Here is a 15,218-nt window from a genome sequence, read left to right as displayed (position 1 = left end):
TTTACCGTTCTTGACATGAAATTTACACACTGAAAATTTTCACACGCTGACCAAAATTTACAACGCCTTTCGCCTGATAATTACGCATATCACCCGACAATCATCTGGAAATTTTGTTTAGGACAGACAGTAACTAAATAACTAACTACAACATAATATAAAATAGACAGACCTGCACAATGGTGACATTCTCAGCATTCTGATTGCATCATCCCAGCAACCTCGTACTTAGCCACTCATTTTTACAGATAACATTTTCATTTTTAAAACTCACTCATCCAAACACTACCCTTCACACACACACGAGATTAAAAATTACCATAAATAATGCATTTTCTTTGTAACTTGCACCACGAACTTCCCTCGTTCTGCAGTCGGCTATAACTGTCTGATGCGTCTCCCAGAGTGGTTTCTCTCCCCGTTGTTTCAACAAGAACAGGTGTTCGGCCGATAAGGGAATCGAACTATTTTGAATCGCTTCCCCCAGACCTTCTTCACTTACAAGAGTACAGGAAATGATAAAAATAAAATCTGCTGTGTGTTTTTTTTCAACCAGCCTACACCTTCCCAGTTCGTCTGCAAACGTTCACAGCTTCTCCAATTCACTTTTCTTCTTACTAAATATATGGACTTTAGCCACGAACATGTATTGAAATATTGTCGGTCAATCTGGCGCGAATTTCTAATGACGACGGGCACGAGCTCCCGCGGCTTCAAGTTCCAGATCGACACTGAAAAATCTACGGTGGGGGGTTTCTTTTATAATTTCCAGAAGGACGCTATCCCCTCTATGAGGCTCGGTTGTGAAATCTGCCAAATTTGCTTCTAATAGACCAATTTTGATAAGATTTGTCCCAGAACTCCGGACAGACTTGCACTTATGTTAGGTGTTAATTTTATAATTTTCCTGCACTCACAACAGGAGAAATAAATTGTTTCTGCCCGTGCGTTTCGCGCGTTTTTCTTCTGCCCACGACCTTGGCACGTGTAACTAGCTCGCTGTTCTCACGCTAACACACACTTGGGCTTAACTGCATCTAAATTGTCCCTGGTGTCACTACCTCCACAGAGGGTATATGAATAATTTTGCTTATTTATTTCTTCCTTTACTATCTTGTCAAAATCCCTCGTTGTGCAGAATTCATTAATTTAGAAAATTGTCGGGCACTCGAGTTCCACCGAGGTGTCCCGGCAATCCACGAGCTCGCCTTGCGGGAACCTTCCCACGCAACATCGGGCTCTTGGGAGCGCAAAATGGCTGCCCTCAAACATACAGTAGTTTCTGAATACCAAATAAATATTTGGGAAAAATAAAATTTTTTCTCACCGTAGAATTATGGGTTCAATATGATGGCCTTTTTTTCATATATACATGATTATATGGAAGGAATGGTCCTTCCATCACCAAAATAACGGTGATGATGTACATTGCCCTTGGATGGGGTCGAACTCGTGGTCTTCTTGCAGCAGGACACATGTTTTTAAATCTCCAGATCGCGTGAAATAAATGAAATAAAATTGGGAGGAATTCTACTGTTTCCTAACATATTAATTAAATTGCGATGGCAATTAGCCATTCTCTGTGAGTGTTTGTCGGATATTGCTAGAAAGGAAATGGTCAGTCAACACTCCAAAGTCGGAAAGCTTGTAAACCTGCCCGCAATCTCCTCGAACCCTTTACAGCTGACACTTTCTCTCAGCGTAACGGTACTTTGGACTATCTCCCTTCCATTCAGTTACGGGAAGATATCTCTCTTCAATCGGCCGCCTCGATATTAAGTTCGGGCTAACACGGCTCCTTTGAGCTTAACTCTAACATGTCAATTATGGTTCTATTCAGCCTAATTCCATTATAATTAGTGTGGTACGATTCCTCACACTTTACATAAATTATCTCTGACATATCTCCATCTTGCTTTGATTATCAATTGGCAACATATTAACCGACCACCGTTTCCAGCTCAACACCACAAACACCCGCATATATTTACATAAGAAATTATTCAGAACATTCCAAACATTTACATATTATATCCACGATCTGGAAATCGTACTTGCGTCCAAAATTTCACTTTTAACTCCTCAAATACTTTGTTTTACGCATGGGGTACAAGTCATCCATGTACTCTCTGAAGATACACAACGTCTCATTTTGTCATAATATTTGAAATTATCTAAATGGATACCATTTAAATTCATTATAACACTTCACGAAGACAAAATAGCAATACTGAAACCTTATAATTAACATGCATTACTTTCCAAGGGGTTTAAATTAAATGCTGGTTACCATATCAGTAAACAAAATTCCTACTACACAAGCTAAGAGACTATAATCCCTTTGAAAAAGCCCGCGATCATCATTCACATTGTATCTAACTGACATGCAAGTTTTTTATTATAAACAGGTGGGGTATGACCTTCAAACATAGTAAATTGAGGTGCACTTATCTAGGGTGATCATTCTTGTCCGAGGAGGCACACTCATAATGGCTTAAGCTATCATCTTGGCGCCTTCGATGTCGTGAGGTCCTTGATTCGCTGCTGGGATGAGATTCTCCATGCTGTAGATTTTACCGGGTCGAAATGATCTTGAAGATACCAGACACAATCAGATGCAGAATAGGTACTTAGGTGACTCGTATATTCTCTTCCAAGATCGGCGGTCACTCGTTCCAATATGCAAAGGGGAAACACTGATATTACAATGGCGTCAACTTGTAATACGCACTACAATCAAGTATGGTTAAAATTATTCCAATGTTACTGAAATATCACGTACTCACTAACACTGTAATTTGATATTAAGGGTCAGAAGTTTTCCTATTTCACAACCCCTCACAATGTAAGACAACTCACTCATCACGTTTATATTTTCGGCAGACGCTGCCCATTTGTTGTTATTATTATTATTATTATTATTATTATTATTATTATTATTATTATTATTATTATTATTATTATTATATGTGAATCACTATTTTCCTGAATAAATTCACTTTTCGACTCCACAGTCGTGATTTCGACTACGCTTCCACAACACTTCACTGTATTTGACTAATCGTGAATCGAATCAGCCTCACGCGTATCCATTACACATGTATAAAAGTAGCTGGGGTGCTACGCAGCTCACTGTAGGTGGAATATTCCTTGTTCACTAACACCAATGATTACACCATAGTACAGAATATCGTAAATACACGAATTTTCCACAAATCTGCGGCACGTCAATAATCAATGTGCTCAAATAACATTTTATACAGTATTTTTACCACTTATATCTTACAATCGTAATGCTTCATCACTAATGAAATTATTGCACCATTCCATTGGTCGTGCAAAATACCAACACGTCTGGACAGTCTGAAGACACAGTAGATAATAGCTAGATGGTCTTCTGTCCAACTTCTTTTGTAACACATAGGGTAAAAGTCAAGAGTGGGAGGTAGCCACGCCTCCACGTCGGAAGTCGCTCCATAAAAAGCCGTTTGTCGGTGTTGATTTGCATATCAAAAGATAGCTCTGACCTTCTATATTTTACTGATCGAATCTTATTCTCGTAGGATCGGCGGTTTAATCATAATCGTCAAAGCGTCATCTAGCGCTTGTGCAATGATTGACTTACGTCTTGCCGAAATTCAAGTTAGGCTCACCTCACCAGACCCGTGACGACGTTCTGTAATTTTCCGCACCGCTCCAGATTGCGTAATTAATGATAAGTTGAGTAACTGGAAGATGTGTTGTTGTCATAATTAACTAAAGTATCCTCTGATTATGGCAAGCTCCTGTTCATGACTATTGAGCGCGTATGTCAAGAATCACGTGATTATTATTATTATTATTATTATTAATATTGAAAATTTTGAAACTAATGAAGGTTTTTGGTTGGCATCACTAAATTCACCAACAAACATTTAGGGATTTACTTCTCCCTAGGTTAACCCGACTTATTAAGTACGGCTCGCAGGCTGTCACATGACTTTTACCTCTTCCAACTCACTCCCACAAGAGAGGGAGACGTCTCAATTACTGGCTAGCGTATGACTCACCTTTGTCATTACGCGCAAAAAGACTTTCATCCTCTGAAGCAGCAGCGCATCGTTCGTGTTCCGTGCAGCACTAGAGTCTGCTAGTTATGCGACCAAACATCATAGAATGACGCGGAAAACGGCATATTATTGATATGGGATGTCACGATATGGTATCTATAGTACCGTGAACGGTCACAGTATATAGAGAAATAATGTACAAGTTATTTCCCACTTGACCAGCATGATCGCGCGGATTAGACATTTTTAAAATCTGGTGCACTAACGAGTTGCTTTTGTCGGACTTTAATGATTGTGCTGGCCTCTCAGAGTGTGTGTAGTTGACCAACAGGTACCGGGCCTAGAATTTGTTGATGCGAAAATAGAATCAGAACTCTCTATATAAAGTGTGATGTCTATCTCTGCCTCTCCAAGGAAAACAACAAAATGTTCCATGTAGGTTTACGTCGGTTATGTTGCGAAATGACCTGCTAGAAACACATTAAATGCCCACCTCCTTAGCATAACGATTAGGACTATTAGCTGCCGGCCTCGAAGACCTGGTTTCGATTACCAGCACTGTTAAATTTTTTTAGGAGTACTTGCAAGTGGTTTAAGTCGTACATGGAGGATGTGTCTAGCAAGGGATGCACCATCTCGGGACGAGGAGAGGATTTTACTTTTTAACACATAAATTGGAACATCTGACCGAGTTCGTTTGATATATACTGGCGAAAAAATATCCAAACACCAAGAAGGGGTTGTGCTAGATTAACGAACGTTGGTAGTTGTGTTTATACATCTGAAAGATGACGTTAATTCATATTTCCCGCATGTCGCATTAGCGTGGCGCTAGTACGGCCCCATGACGTTGCACATCAGGTTTGCTTTAAATACGGGCTGTACTGTGCGAGAGCTTTAGTTACCTTTGAGATTGGACGGAGTGACTGTGAGTGGGTTAAGAATGCATTTACGACGACGAAGAGGCCAGTATCAACAGCTTACTGTGGTTGAAGGAGGCCGTATAATAGGGCTACGTGAAGGCGGATATTCCTTCCGCGCTACTGCAGGAATGTCTCCACTGTGCATGCGTGCTGGCAGCAGTGGTCACGAGAAGGTTCGCTCGCAGGAACACCGGGCTCCGAACGTCCCCGTGGCACCATCAAGAGGGAGGACCGCCGTATGCGGCGTATGGGTGTGGTGTAGCGGACTGCGTCTGCAGCAGCAATTCGAGCGGCAGTTGGCACCACAGTGAGGCAACGAACTGTTCGAAATCGGTTACTTGAAGGACAGCTCCGAGCCAGACGCCCTACGGCGTGCATTCCACTTAACCCAAACCACCGCCGCGGCACGCCGTCTGGGACTTCAGTGGTGTCAAGTGAGAGCTCTTTGGAGGACGGAGTGGAGGTTCGTTGTGTTTTCCGGTGAAAGCCGGTTCTGCCTTGGTGCCAGTGATGGCCGCGTGTTGGTTAGAAGGAGGCCAGGTGAGCGCCTGCATTCTACCCGTCTGCGGCGTCGACACAATGGACCTACACCGGGAGTTCTGGTCTGGGGAGCAATTTCCTATGACTGCAGGAACACTCTCGTGGTTATCCCACACCCTGACTGCAGATGTGTACGTCCGTCTGGTGATTCGACCTGTTGTGCTGCCATTCATGAACAGCATTCCCGGGTGTTTTTTCCAACAGGATAATGCACGCCCCCATGCTGCTGTTGTAACCCAACGTGCTCTACAGAATGTTGACATGTTGCCTTGGCCTGCTCGATCCCCAGATCTGTCCCCAATCGAGCATGTATGTTACATAATTGGACAACAACCCTAGCGTCATCCACAACCTGCATTAACCATCCCTGCATTGACCGACCAAGTGAAACAGGCATGGAACTTCATCCCACAAGCTGACATCCAGCACATGTACGACACAATGTATGCATGTTTGTATGCCTGCATTCAACAGTCAGGCGATCACAGTGGTTATTAATGGACCAGCATGGCACATTTTCGATGGCTTTCCTCGCGCAGATATTATTAACCTGTAGTCTTGTACCTTTAATCAATTAAATATGTTACTTCGATAAGTATATTGCCCAAATGTCCGTATTCTACATTCCTTATTTCATGGTGTTTCGATATTATTTTCCGCCAGTGTGCGTTTCTGAAATTCTGGTTCAAATTGTTAGCAGTACAATCTGGTGTCATCATTTGGTATTCTCTCAACAAATAATTAGTTACGAGCTTTTTCAAATATTTATCATTTTATTTTATTTTTTACAGTTTGCTCTATGTCGCACCGAAACAGATAGGTCTTATGGCGACGATGGGACAGGAAAGGGATAGGAACGGGAAGGAAGCGACCGTGGCCTTAAATAAGGTACAGCTCTGCATTCGTGTGGTGTGAAAATGGGAAACCACGGGATCCTTGAATGATTTCAAAGAAATTGGAAATGTATTGAACATCTCCCTTGGTAAGTTATTCGAATCCCTAACTCCCCTTCCTATAAACGAATATTTGCCCCCAATTTGTCCCCTTGAATTCCAACTTTATCTTCATATTGTGATCTTTCCTATTTTTAAAGACACCACTCAAACTTATTCGTCTACTAATGTCATTCCACGCCATCTCTCCACTGACAGCTCGGAATATACCACTTAGTCGAGCAGCTCGTCTTCTTTCTCCCAAGTCTTCCCAGCCCAAACTTCACAACATTTTTGTAACGCTACTCTTTTGTCGGAAATCGCCCAAAACAAATCGAGCTGCTTTATTTTTGGATTTTTTCCAGTTCTTGAATCAAGTAATCCCAGTGAGGGATCTTGCCGTCTTACCAGATATGTGTATGCCCTCTCCTTTACATTCTGACTACAACCCCTAAACACCCTCATAACCATGTGCAGAGATCTGTACCCTTTATTTACAATCCCATTTATGTGATTACCCCAATGAAGATCTTTCCTAGGTACTTACAGTGATCCGCATAAGGAACTTTCACCCCATCAATGCAGTAATTAAAACTGAGAGGACTTTCCCTATTTGTGAAACTCACAACCTGACTTTTAACCCCGTTTATCACCATACCATTGCCTGCTGTCCATCTCACAACATTATCGAGATCATTTTGCAGTTGCTGACAATCTTGTAACTTATTTATTACTCTATACAGAATAACATCATCCGCAAAAAGCTTTATCTCTGATTCCATTGCTTTACTCATATCATTTATACATATTTAAGAAAACGTAAAGCAAGAAGGGGAAGGAGAAAGTGAGCAAAGAAGGCAGTGGTTCGACATCTACTATATGAAAATTCTGATGCGAGAAATGCGGTCAAATTATTTCATGATGATCGCCAGATTTTTGTGAGGAAACCGCACCAGAAGAGGACGAAGAGTTTAGCTTTACTGCCCACTTACCACCTTTATGGTTTTTTGGAGACGCCATTGTGTTGGAAATTTTGATTTGCAGGAATTCTTTTAAGTATGTTATTAGTGATTCCATCAAAACAAGGCTGCCGTATGTGTTTGAGCAGCCCTAGATACCACCGCGCTGAACCGAGATCGATCGAGCCCGCCAACTTGAACTCCATTTGAGTGACAATGCCAGGCATCATTCCTCCCTATATTCATTTTCGCCGCGAGTTTCTAAAGATGTGTCCGATCAATGCGTTTTTCTGGTCAAATTGCACCAAATCGTTCTCCTCTTCATTACCTCTTAATTCGTCATTCGATTTACCCATTTCATCTTCAATAATTCCCATCAATTTTCAAAGCCATCTATTTTCTTTCCTTCTCAGAGACGGGGATAGTTGATTGTTGACCGTCTGTATCCAGGATAGTGGGTTCGGTTACAGCTGGGGTCGAGGTGTTTAAACGCAACAATTCCGGCTTCTTGGTCTTCGATTCCTTAGAGAAATACTGTAGGACAAGTGTCGTAGTGTCCTTTAAAAACTATAGCAACCGAAAGGACACTAAATAATAATAATAATAATAATAATAATAATAATAATAATAATAATAATAATAATAATAATAATAATAATAATAATAATAATAATAATACGAAGAAGAAGAAGAAGCTTGCCTTAGTGGCTCAGACGGTCGAGTGCTGAGCTTCTGAACCCAAGATGGTGGGTTCGATACTGGCTCGATGCTGTTAAAAGAAGTTTCATGTCGGTAGATTTACTAACAGGTAAATAAACTCCTTCAGGACAAAATTCCGCCATTTCGACGTTAAAATATGTTCTTGAACTACGCGTTTAGTGTATCCATTTCGTACTGAAACCTACCGTTGATTCATAACTACCAAGCGTTCATAAACGAACATGCAATCTTTTCTCTTCTCCACCATGTGTGTGTGTGTGGGGGGGGGGGGATCTTACTCGTACAGTTCAGCGCTTAACACGCGAGCAGTTAGAATGTTGAATAAACTACACGAGTGGCCGGCTAGCTCTTGTGTAATAGTTATTCCCGGCTTCAACCTCAATTATTGAAGAGCTCCGGTAGCACTTCGCCGACATGCTCTCGGATCGTTTAATGGATACTGTATAAAATGTATATTCTTTTCACGTGTACAGTCAGCTCTGGAGCTACAAGTAGCAGGTTCGGCACCAGTCAGAAGCTCAAAAGTAATCAGATGTGTATCGTAGTTAAGGGGCCCCGACCTAAATTTTCCCTCAGTCTCACATTTTGTTCGTATTTGTGTGTCAGTTACGGGGTATCATATCTGAGTTTCAAACGGATGCTCCATGGATAAATGGTTAGCGTGCTGGCCTTTGGTCACAGGGGTCCCAGGTTCAATTTCTGGCAGGGTCGGGAATTTTAACCGTCATTGGTTAATTTCGCTAGCACGGAGGCTGGGTGTATGTGTAGTCTTCATCATCATTTCATCCTCATCACGGCGTGCAGGTCGCCTACGGGTGTAAAATCAAAAGACCTGTACCTGGCGTGCCGAACAGGTCCTCGGACACTCCCGGCACTAAAAGCCATACGTCATTTCATTTTTTCAAATGGGTTTCATTTATTTGCGAAGGATGCTTTCGCGCCCTGTCTTTGTTAACTCAAATTACTTTCCTAACCCTATGATAGTCTACTCTATCACCCAAGAATTGGAGTTTAGTGCTCATTAGTGCAACAAGAATTATTATATACTACTGTATATGTCATACAGACTTTATGGATGGCCTAGTGATGCTTCACAGACCCACTAAGGTAATACAGTGAGTTTCTCTCAGTGGTTGGCCGGCAGACGCGCGCAGATTATCTGCCTCCCGTTGGCTCATCACTTCCCGTTACACAGCGCAGTGACAGCACGCGAATGCCCGCACTTCGCAGTTCAAGTCCGTGCTTAGAACGTGTATTAAGTATAGGTTTGTCACTCCAACTGTTATCGAGTTGTGAAGTGTTACTTCGGAGTATAATTCTCATAATGCCTCCACGTTTGTACACAATAGAGAAAAGGGTACTTACGTACGATAATTATATGAAAACAGAGTCTTGTAGGGAAGACGTCAGGCGATTTGTAACAATTGCCAGGTGTACGCCCCCCCACACATAGAGAGACAGCGCGGAAACTCGTAAACAAATAGAGAGGAACTGGCTCTTTACTCGATAAGAAGCGAAGTGTTAAAGAACGTGGACTTAACGAGGAAAAAGTAAATTAAATCGCAGAAATATTACAACATACGCCTACAAAATCCCTAAGAAGACTTGGACAAGAAGCCGGAGTTTCGAAGAGCTCAGCACGGCTGGCTACGAAAATATTAAAATTGAAACTATACAAGATAACTGTAGTACACGAACTGCACCCACGTGATCATGATAAGCGGGTACGTTTTTGTAATTGGATGTTGCGAAACGTTCGTGATGAAATAATTGATCCACGTTTAATATTTTTCTCTGACGAAACATGGTTCCATTTACACGGATATGTTTTGATGCATAATAACAGATATTGGAGTATAGAAATATACAAAGATAATATACTAAAACCATTTTTTTGATGAGCTGACTGACACTGACTGTCGAAATGGATATTTTCAGCAAGACTCTGCCACTGCGCATACAGCTAACGACACATGAAACTTAATTGAGGAAATTTTTGAAGACCGTGTTATTAGTACGGACTTATGACCGTCACGGTCCCCAGATTAACTGTTTGTGACTTTTATTTATGGGGAGCTTAAAATAAAGTGTATGCAAGAAACCCTCACACGTTGGATGAACTGAAAGAACAAAGGACGAACTTATGCCTGTGAATCGGAGTTTCCTAAGAAGATGCCAGAAATGTGTGGATATAGGAGGAAAACATTTCCAGCATCTCCTGTCATAAGGTATGAGCTTATTTTCTTAATTCTTAATTACTAATTTTTCAATTCTTACTTTCTTAATTTTGTTATATCATGTCATGCCATGGAGTGGGAAGTGATGAGTCAACGGGAGGCAGATAAGCTGGGCGCGCCTGTCGGCCAACCGATGAGAGAAACTCACTGTATTTACAATAATTACATTATATACATATTCACACTCCTACAGTAATTCATTTACTCAATAAAACTTACCCTCACTTTCACTCCCGTTCATACAGATACAGAGATTTATCACCCCCTTTTTACATTTATTGTAAACTGCGTTAGAGTCAAGGCTTTTACTTTTGGCGGTACCCTGATCCAGAGTCGTGAGGGGGGGGGGGCGTAGTAACCGGATTGGTAGGAGGTGGTACGGGTAAATGGAGGGACAATTTTATTTTTTTTTTTTTTTTTTTGCTAGGGGCTTTACGTCGCACCGACACAGATAGGTCTTATGGCGACGATTAATGCAGGGACAAGGATAGGGAAAGGTGATGAAAAGGCTCAAGGATAATGGAGCCGGTGAGGAATTTTCGAAGGAAGATCAAGACGGTTCGTTTTAACAATAGTTTCTATTGAGCAGAGGTTAGCCGAATGAAGATGTGAATCGTCAATTATTAGTCTCTCCGCATGACACTGTATTCTCTGAAGTGTACTGAGATTTGCAACTGTGGTGCAACTCTAGGTAGAAAAAACCATAGGTTAATATGGGTTTCACCATACTGAGATAGGCTGGTCGAAGGTAGAAGGCCTTTTATGGTTCTTGCGAAGAAATCTCATAATTATTACTGCTTTTCGCCTTGCCTCCTCCGTCTGCAGGTTCTAATCCCTAGAAACAATCATTCCTAAAAGTGTAATATTTGCGCACTGCGATATTACGTTCTCATTTTATTCATACCTGTTCTTTAGGCACTTTCGTGATCTACGTATTCTAATATATTTGCATTCATTTGCATTTATGTTTAGCCCATTCACGGAACGCCACATAGATACATGTTGTAAGTCTAATTGCAGTTTTCGACTGTCTACCATGTCCTTTATACTTTTATGTAGGACAGTGTCATCCGCATATTGTGCCACGTGTGCGGTTACACAACCGGGAAGATCGAGGACTGTGACTGTAGCGATACTGTACCGTCACCGTACCCACAGTGTGAATCATCCCTTACAGTCCAAGCGGCTCGTAATTCAATGACTGCAGTAAACTTAGTGCATTTTCTTGGAACGAGCAATTAACGCTGGTTCATGGCCAGCCCCTAGTCCCTATTTAACACCTTGGGACCATTGTTTGTGGGAAAGGAACAAAAGTGATTACAGATAGGCTACAAACGAAATTGAAAAATCTTTACGAATTCGTATGAATAAGTGCTACATTTCAAAAGGAAATTAGACACTTGTTTGAGAATATCATACGTAAATTTAGACACAAAGGTCCAAATTACCAGCCAAATAAACAACAGGATGCCGAATAGTACTGAGAAAAGATGCAGTAAGCTCTTATCTCCTCATCCACCTTATTTTAACGGTCAAGATTTTGTGGTCTTTTTATTGTTGTAGTAGAATCAGCATTACTCTACAACCTTGTTATGTTACGTTTATGGTTACTATGTCTGGTAGTCTGATGGTGGTGGTGGTGGTGATTATTGTTTTAAGAGGAAGTACAACTAGGCAACCATCCTCTGTATAACACTAATCGGAGGGAAAAATAGAAGGGATCCGACACTTCGAAAAATGAAGATATCGTTCAAAGAAAGACAAGACCACGAAGGGCGTGTAAATGAAAGACTCCCTAGCCCTCGCAAACCTAATAGCGTCGGGGTCGGAAAAGAACAAGAGTTGACCAAGGGAGGTCGGATAGGATAAATGAAAGTGAGGAGCCTGGCACAAGTAAGTGGAAGCAATGCCAGTACTCAGCTGAGGGCCCCGTGGTCGCCAACCCACGCTCCAAAGTTCAGAGCCCCTGGGGCCCCTTTTAGTCGCCTCTTACGACAGGCAGGGGATACCGTGGGTGTTATTCTACCGCCCCCACCCACAGGGGGGTCTGGTGGTCTGAGCAAATAAACGTATCCGCAGCTACAAATACCTTACTATAACTTACTGCATCCACGTAATGTATGAAGGTATCCAAATATCGACCTACATTTCCTTCTAACAGTCTGTAAGATACTCCATTTCATTTTACCATCTACTGCATGTTCCTGAAGTTTACAATATTATTTATATTGATATGAGGTCGAATTCAGAAGAAAGAAGAACAGTACCGAGTCTACCAATAGAATTTCACCGAGACACGATATTTGTAAAAGAACTTATAGAGGAGAGATTCTGGAACATAAAGTAGTTTTCAAATATCATTTTTAACCTACACATTCTCTACAACAATGTATGCACGTTTCTAGTTTCCTTTCCCACCAAATGAGCGTTGTTGATTCAGTTGTCCATCTTGATCTCGAGAAATAACTATATTTTCATTTACATTTGAACGTTGAACTTCACTAGGACACATATGACTCTCTTATTAGTTGATTTCTAAACTTTTTCCAACATATGAGAGAAGTATTTTGTCTCATACTTACATGGTATGAAGGAAACGAGGTGCTCAGTGGGACTGGATGATGGATGAGAATCTGTTCAGTGCCCATTGATAAAGGACTGCAGTGTTAAGACAGTGCTGTATATCGAGTGAGTGGATTTATCCCCGAAACATATGAACATCGCAGGATTCAGGTAGGGTTCTAAAATATATGTCGCCGGCCTAACCGTCTAGGGGTAGCGAGCCTGCCACTTGTCACGAAGCCCTGGACTCGATTCCCGGCCATGTTAGGAAATGGATCTGAGCGCTGGTTCGAAGTCCACTCAGCCTACGTAATAACAATAATTTACGGTGAGATAGCTGCCCTGATCCAGAAAGCCAAGAATAACGGTCGAGAAGATTCGTCACGCTGGCTACGCGTCGCTTCGTAATATACAGGCCTCCAGACTGAACAGCGAGTTAGGGATGTAGTGCCATGGGGTTTGTTTTCTTTCTGTTTTTGTTTTGTGCAGCACTGTTAGTCTGAAAATCCTCTGAGGAATCTTGGCCAATACCTTTTTATAAATTATGTTACATTAGATACATCTCTAGTCAGATGTAGTATTCCTACTGCAGTATTGTAGTGTGGTATGGGTATGGGCTAGAACAAGTTCATTACTTTCATCTGTCTTAGTTGGACCTTGCACACTATAAACGAGACTGAAGTTTGAATGATACTAGGAACACCATTCCTTACGCGGTCAGCTCTGTGAGGAATGTTGTGAACGTATGGCAGGAGGAGTTCGTTGGTTTATATTGTACATTTCACATAGCTCCTGCATTGACACCTGACGGTGAAATTGTTGTGAATCCACCCAGCCACTAGTGTGACTTCGTTGAGTTCATTCTTCCAGTGAATGACGACAGGTTCCAGTATCTCACCCTCCCCCCCCCCCACTCTTCTCGTGTCAATCTGTCAATATTGATCTGCATTTAGGGCAGTCGCCCAGGTGGCAGATTCCCTATCTGTTGTTTTCCTAGCCTTTTCTTAAGTGATTTCAATCTTAAATGACCACTCGTTCAGCAAACGTCATTTTGCAACTGTCACTGCGCCGATGTTCTGGTTTATGGACTTGTACACCTGTGAACAATCTGTTGATGTGACTTCAAACTATCCAATACCTACTGTACTGTAAGTTGGAAAGAGATTCGCTTCTTTGTTTCTGAGCAGTAAAAATGAAATAACATGGCGTATGACTTCTAGTGCCGGGAGTGCCCGAGAACAAGTTCGGCTCGCCAGGTGCAGGTCTTTTGAATGTACGTACCTAGGCGACCTGCACGTCGTGATGAGGATGAAATGGTGATGAAGATGACACAGACACTCAGCCCCCGTGCCATCGGAATTAACCAATTATGGTTAAACTTCCCGATCCTGCCGGGAATCGAACCTGGGACCCCTATGATCAAAGGTCAGCACACTAACCATTTAGCCATGGAGCCGGACTTTCTAATCAGAAAAAGGGGAAATTTTTAAATTATAATCGATAATCAGTAGCAAATAAAATAGACGGACAATAAATTATCTTACGAACTAAAGATTTCGTACGTTTCATAAAATGTACATAAAAATAAACTGAGACCAAGTCTTCCCCCAATAACGCACGTCATTGTATGCACTAAATCTTTGAGGGTGTAGCTCAAAGCTGATAAATGTGAGAATATTTTCGACATTCGCACTCGTCTGAACTGATGGAGAAGCCTCAGTTCCACAGACTCCCGTTGCGATTTACAATCTCAGGTAGTAGTGTATTTAGGGACCTTGAAATGATCCAGTTCAGTTGATATCTTGGGGCTAGAGTATGAGATGAAGTCACGTAATGCCACTATTAGGTAACAAGTCTTACCGAGAAGGGTGTTGGCAGAGCCATGGTTTGAACTTACATCGTCTCGATAGAAAACCGGCAAAGTGAATGAGATGCAGTCAGCACTAACACATAGTAATTTATTCCCCATTCCTACTATCATTCAACACTGCAGGTGGTAAGGACATTAATACATTCACCACTGTGCTAATAATATCAATCTGCAGTAGAGAGTAACCAGATGGTAAGGAATGAGCATCAAAATCAATAAATCGTCACACAGTAATAGCGACCTCTTACCTTCTTGAATACCTTGCAGGCCCATTCTGTCTTGCCCTTGTACAGACACTTATATACCGTGGATGAGGCACCTCTGGAAAGAACAAAAAATGAAAATTAGCAAACAAGAAGAAAAGAGGAATAGGTCTATATAAGGGAGAGAAATCTAGATTACAACAATTTCCCGAATTAGGATTGT

General features: G+C 41.6%; 1 protein-coding gene across 1 annotated transcript in view; it reads right to left on the bottom strand.

Moving 5' to 3' along the window:
- LOC136878463 (calcium/calmodulin-dependent protein kinase type IV) overlaps positions 1-15,218 on the bottom strand; it is a 587,971-nt gene that overhangs the window by 184,723 nt on the left and 388,030 nt on the right. The window contains exon 3 of the mRNA XM_067152086.2: positions 15,041-15,113. Coding sequence (XP_067008187.2) covers positions 15,041-15,113 — 73 coding nt within the window. The remainder of the gene's footprint in view (positions 1-15,040; positions 15,114-15,218) is intronic.

Source organism: Anabrus simplex, chromosome 1 (genome assembly GCF_040414725.1).
Source record: "Anabrus simplex isolate iqAnaSimp1 chromosome 1, ASM4041472v1, whole genome shotgun sequence".
NCBI lineage: Eukaryota > Metazoa > Arthropoda > Insecta > Orthoptera > Tettigoniidae > Anabrus > Anabrus simplex.
Note: the sequence above shows the minus strand (reverse complement) of the source record. Positions and strands in the feature narration are given on the sequence as shown.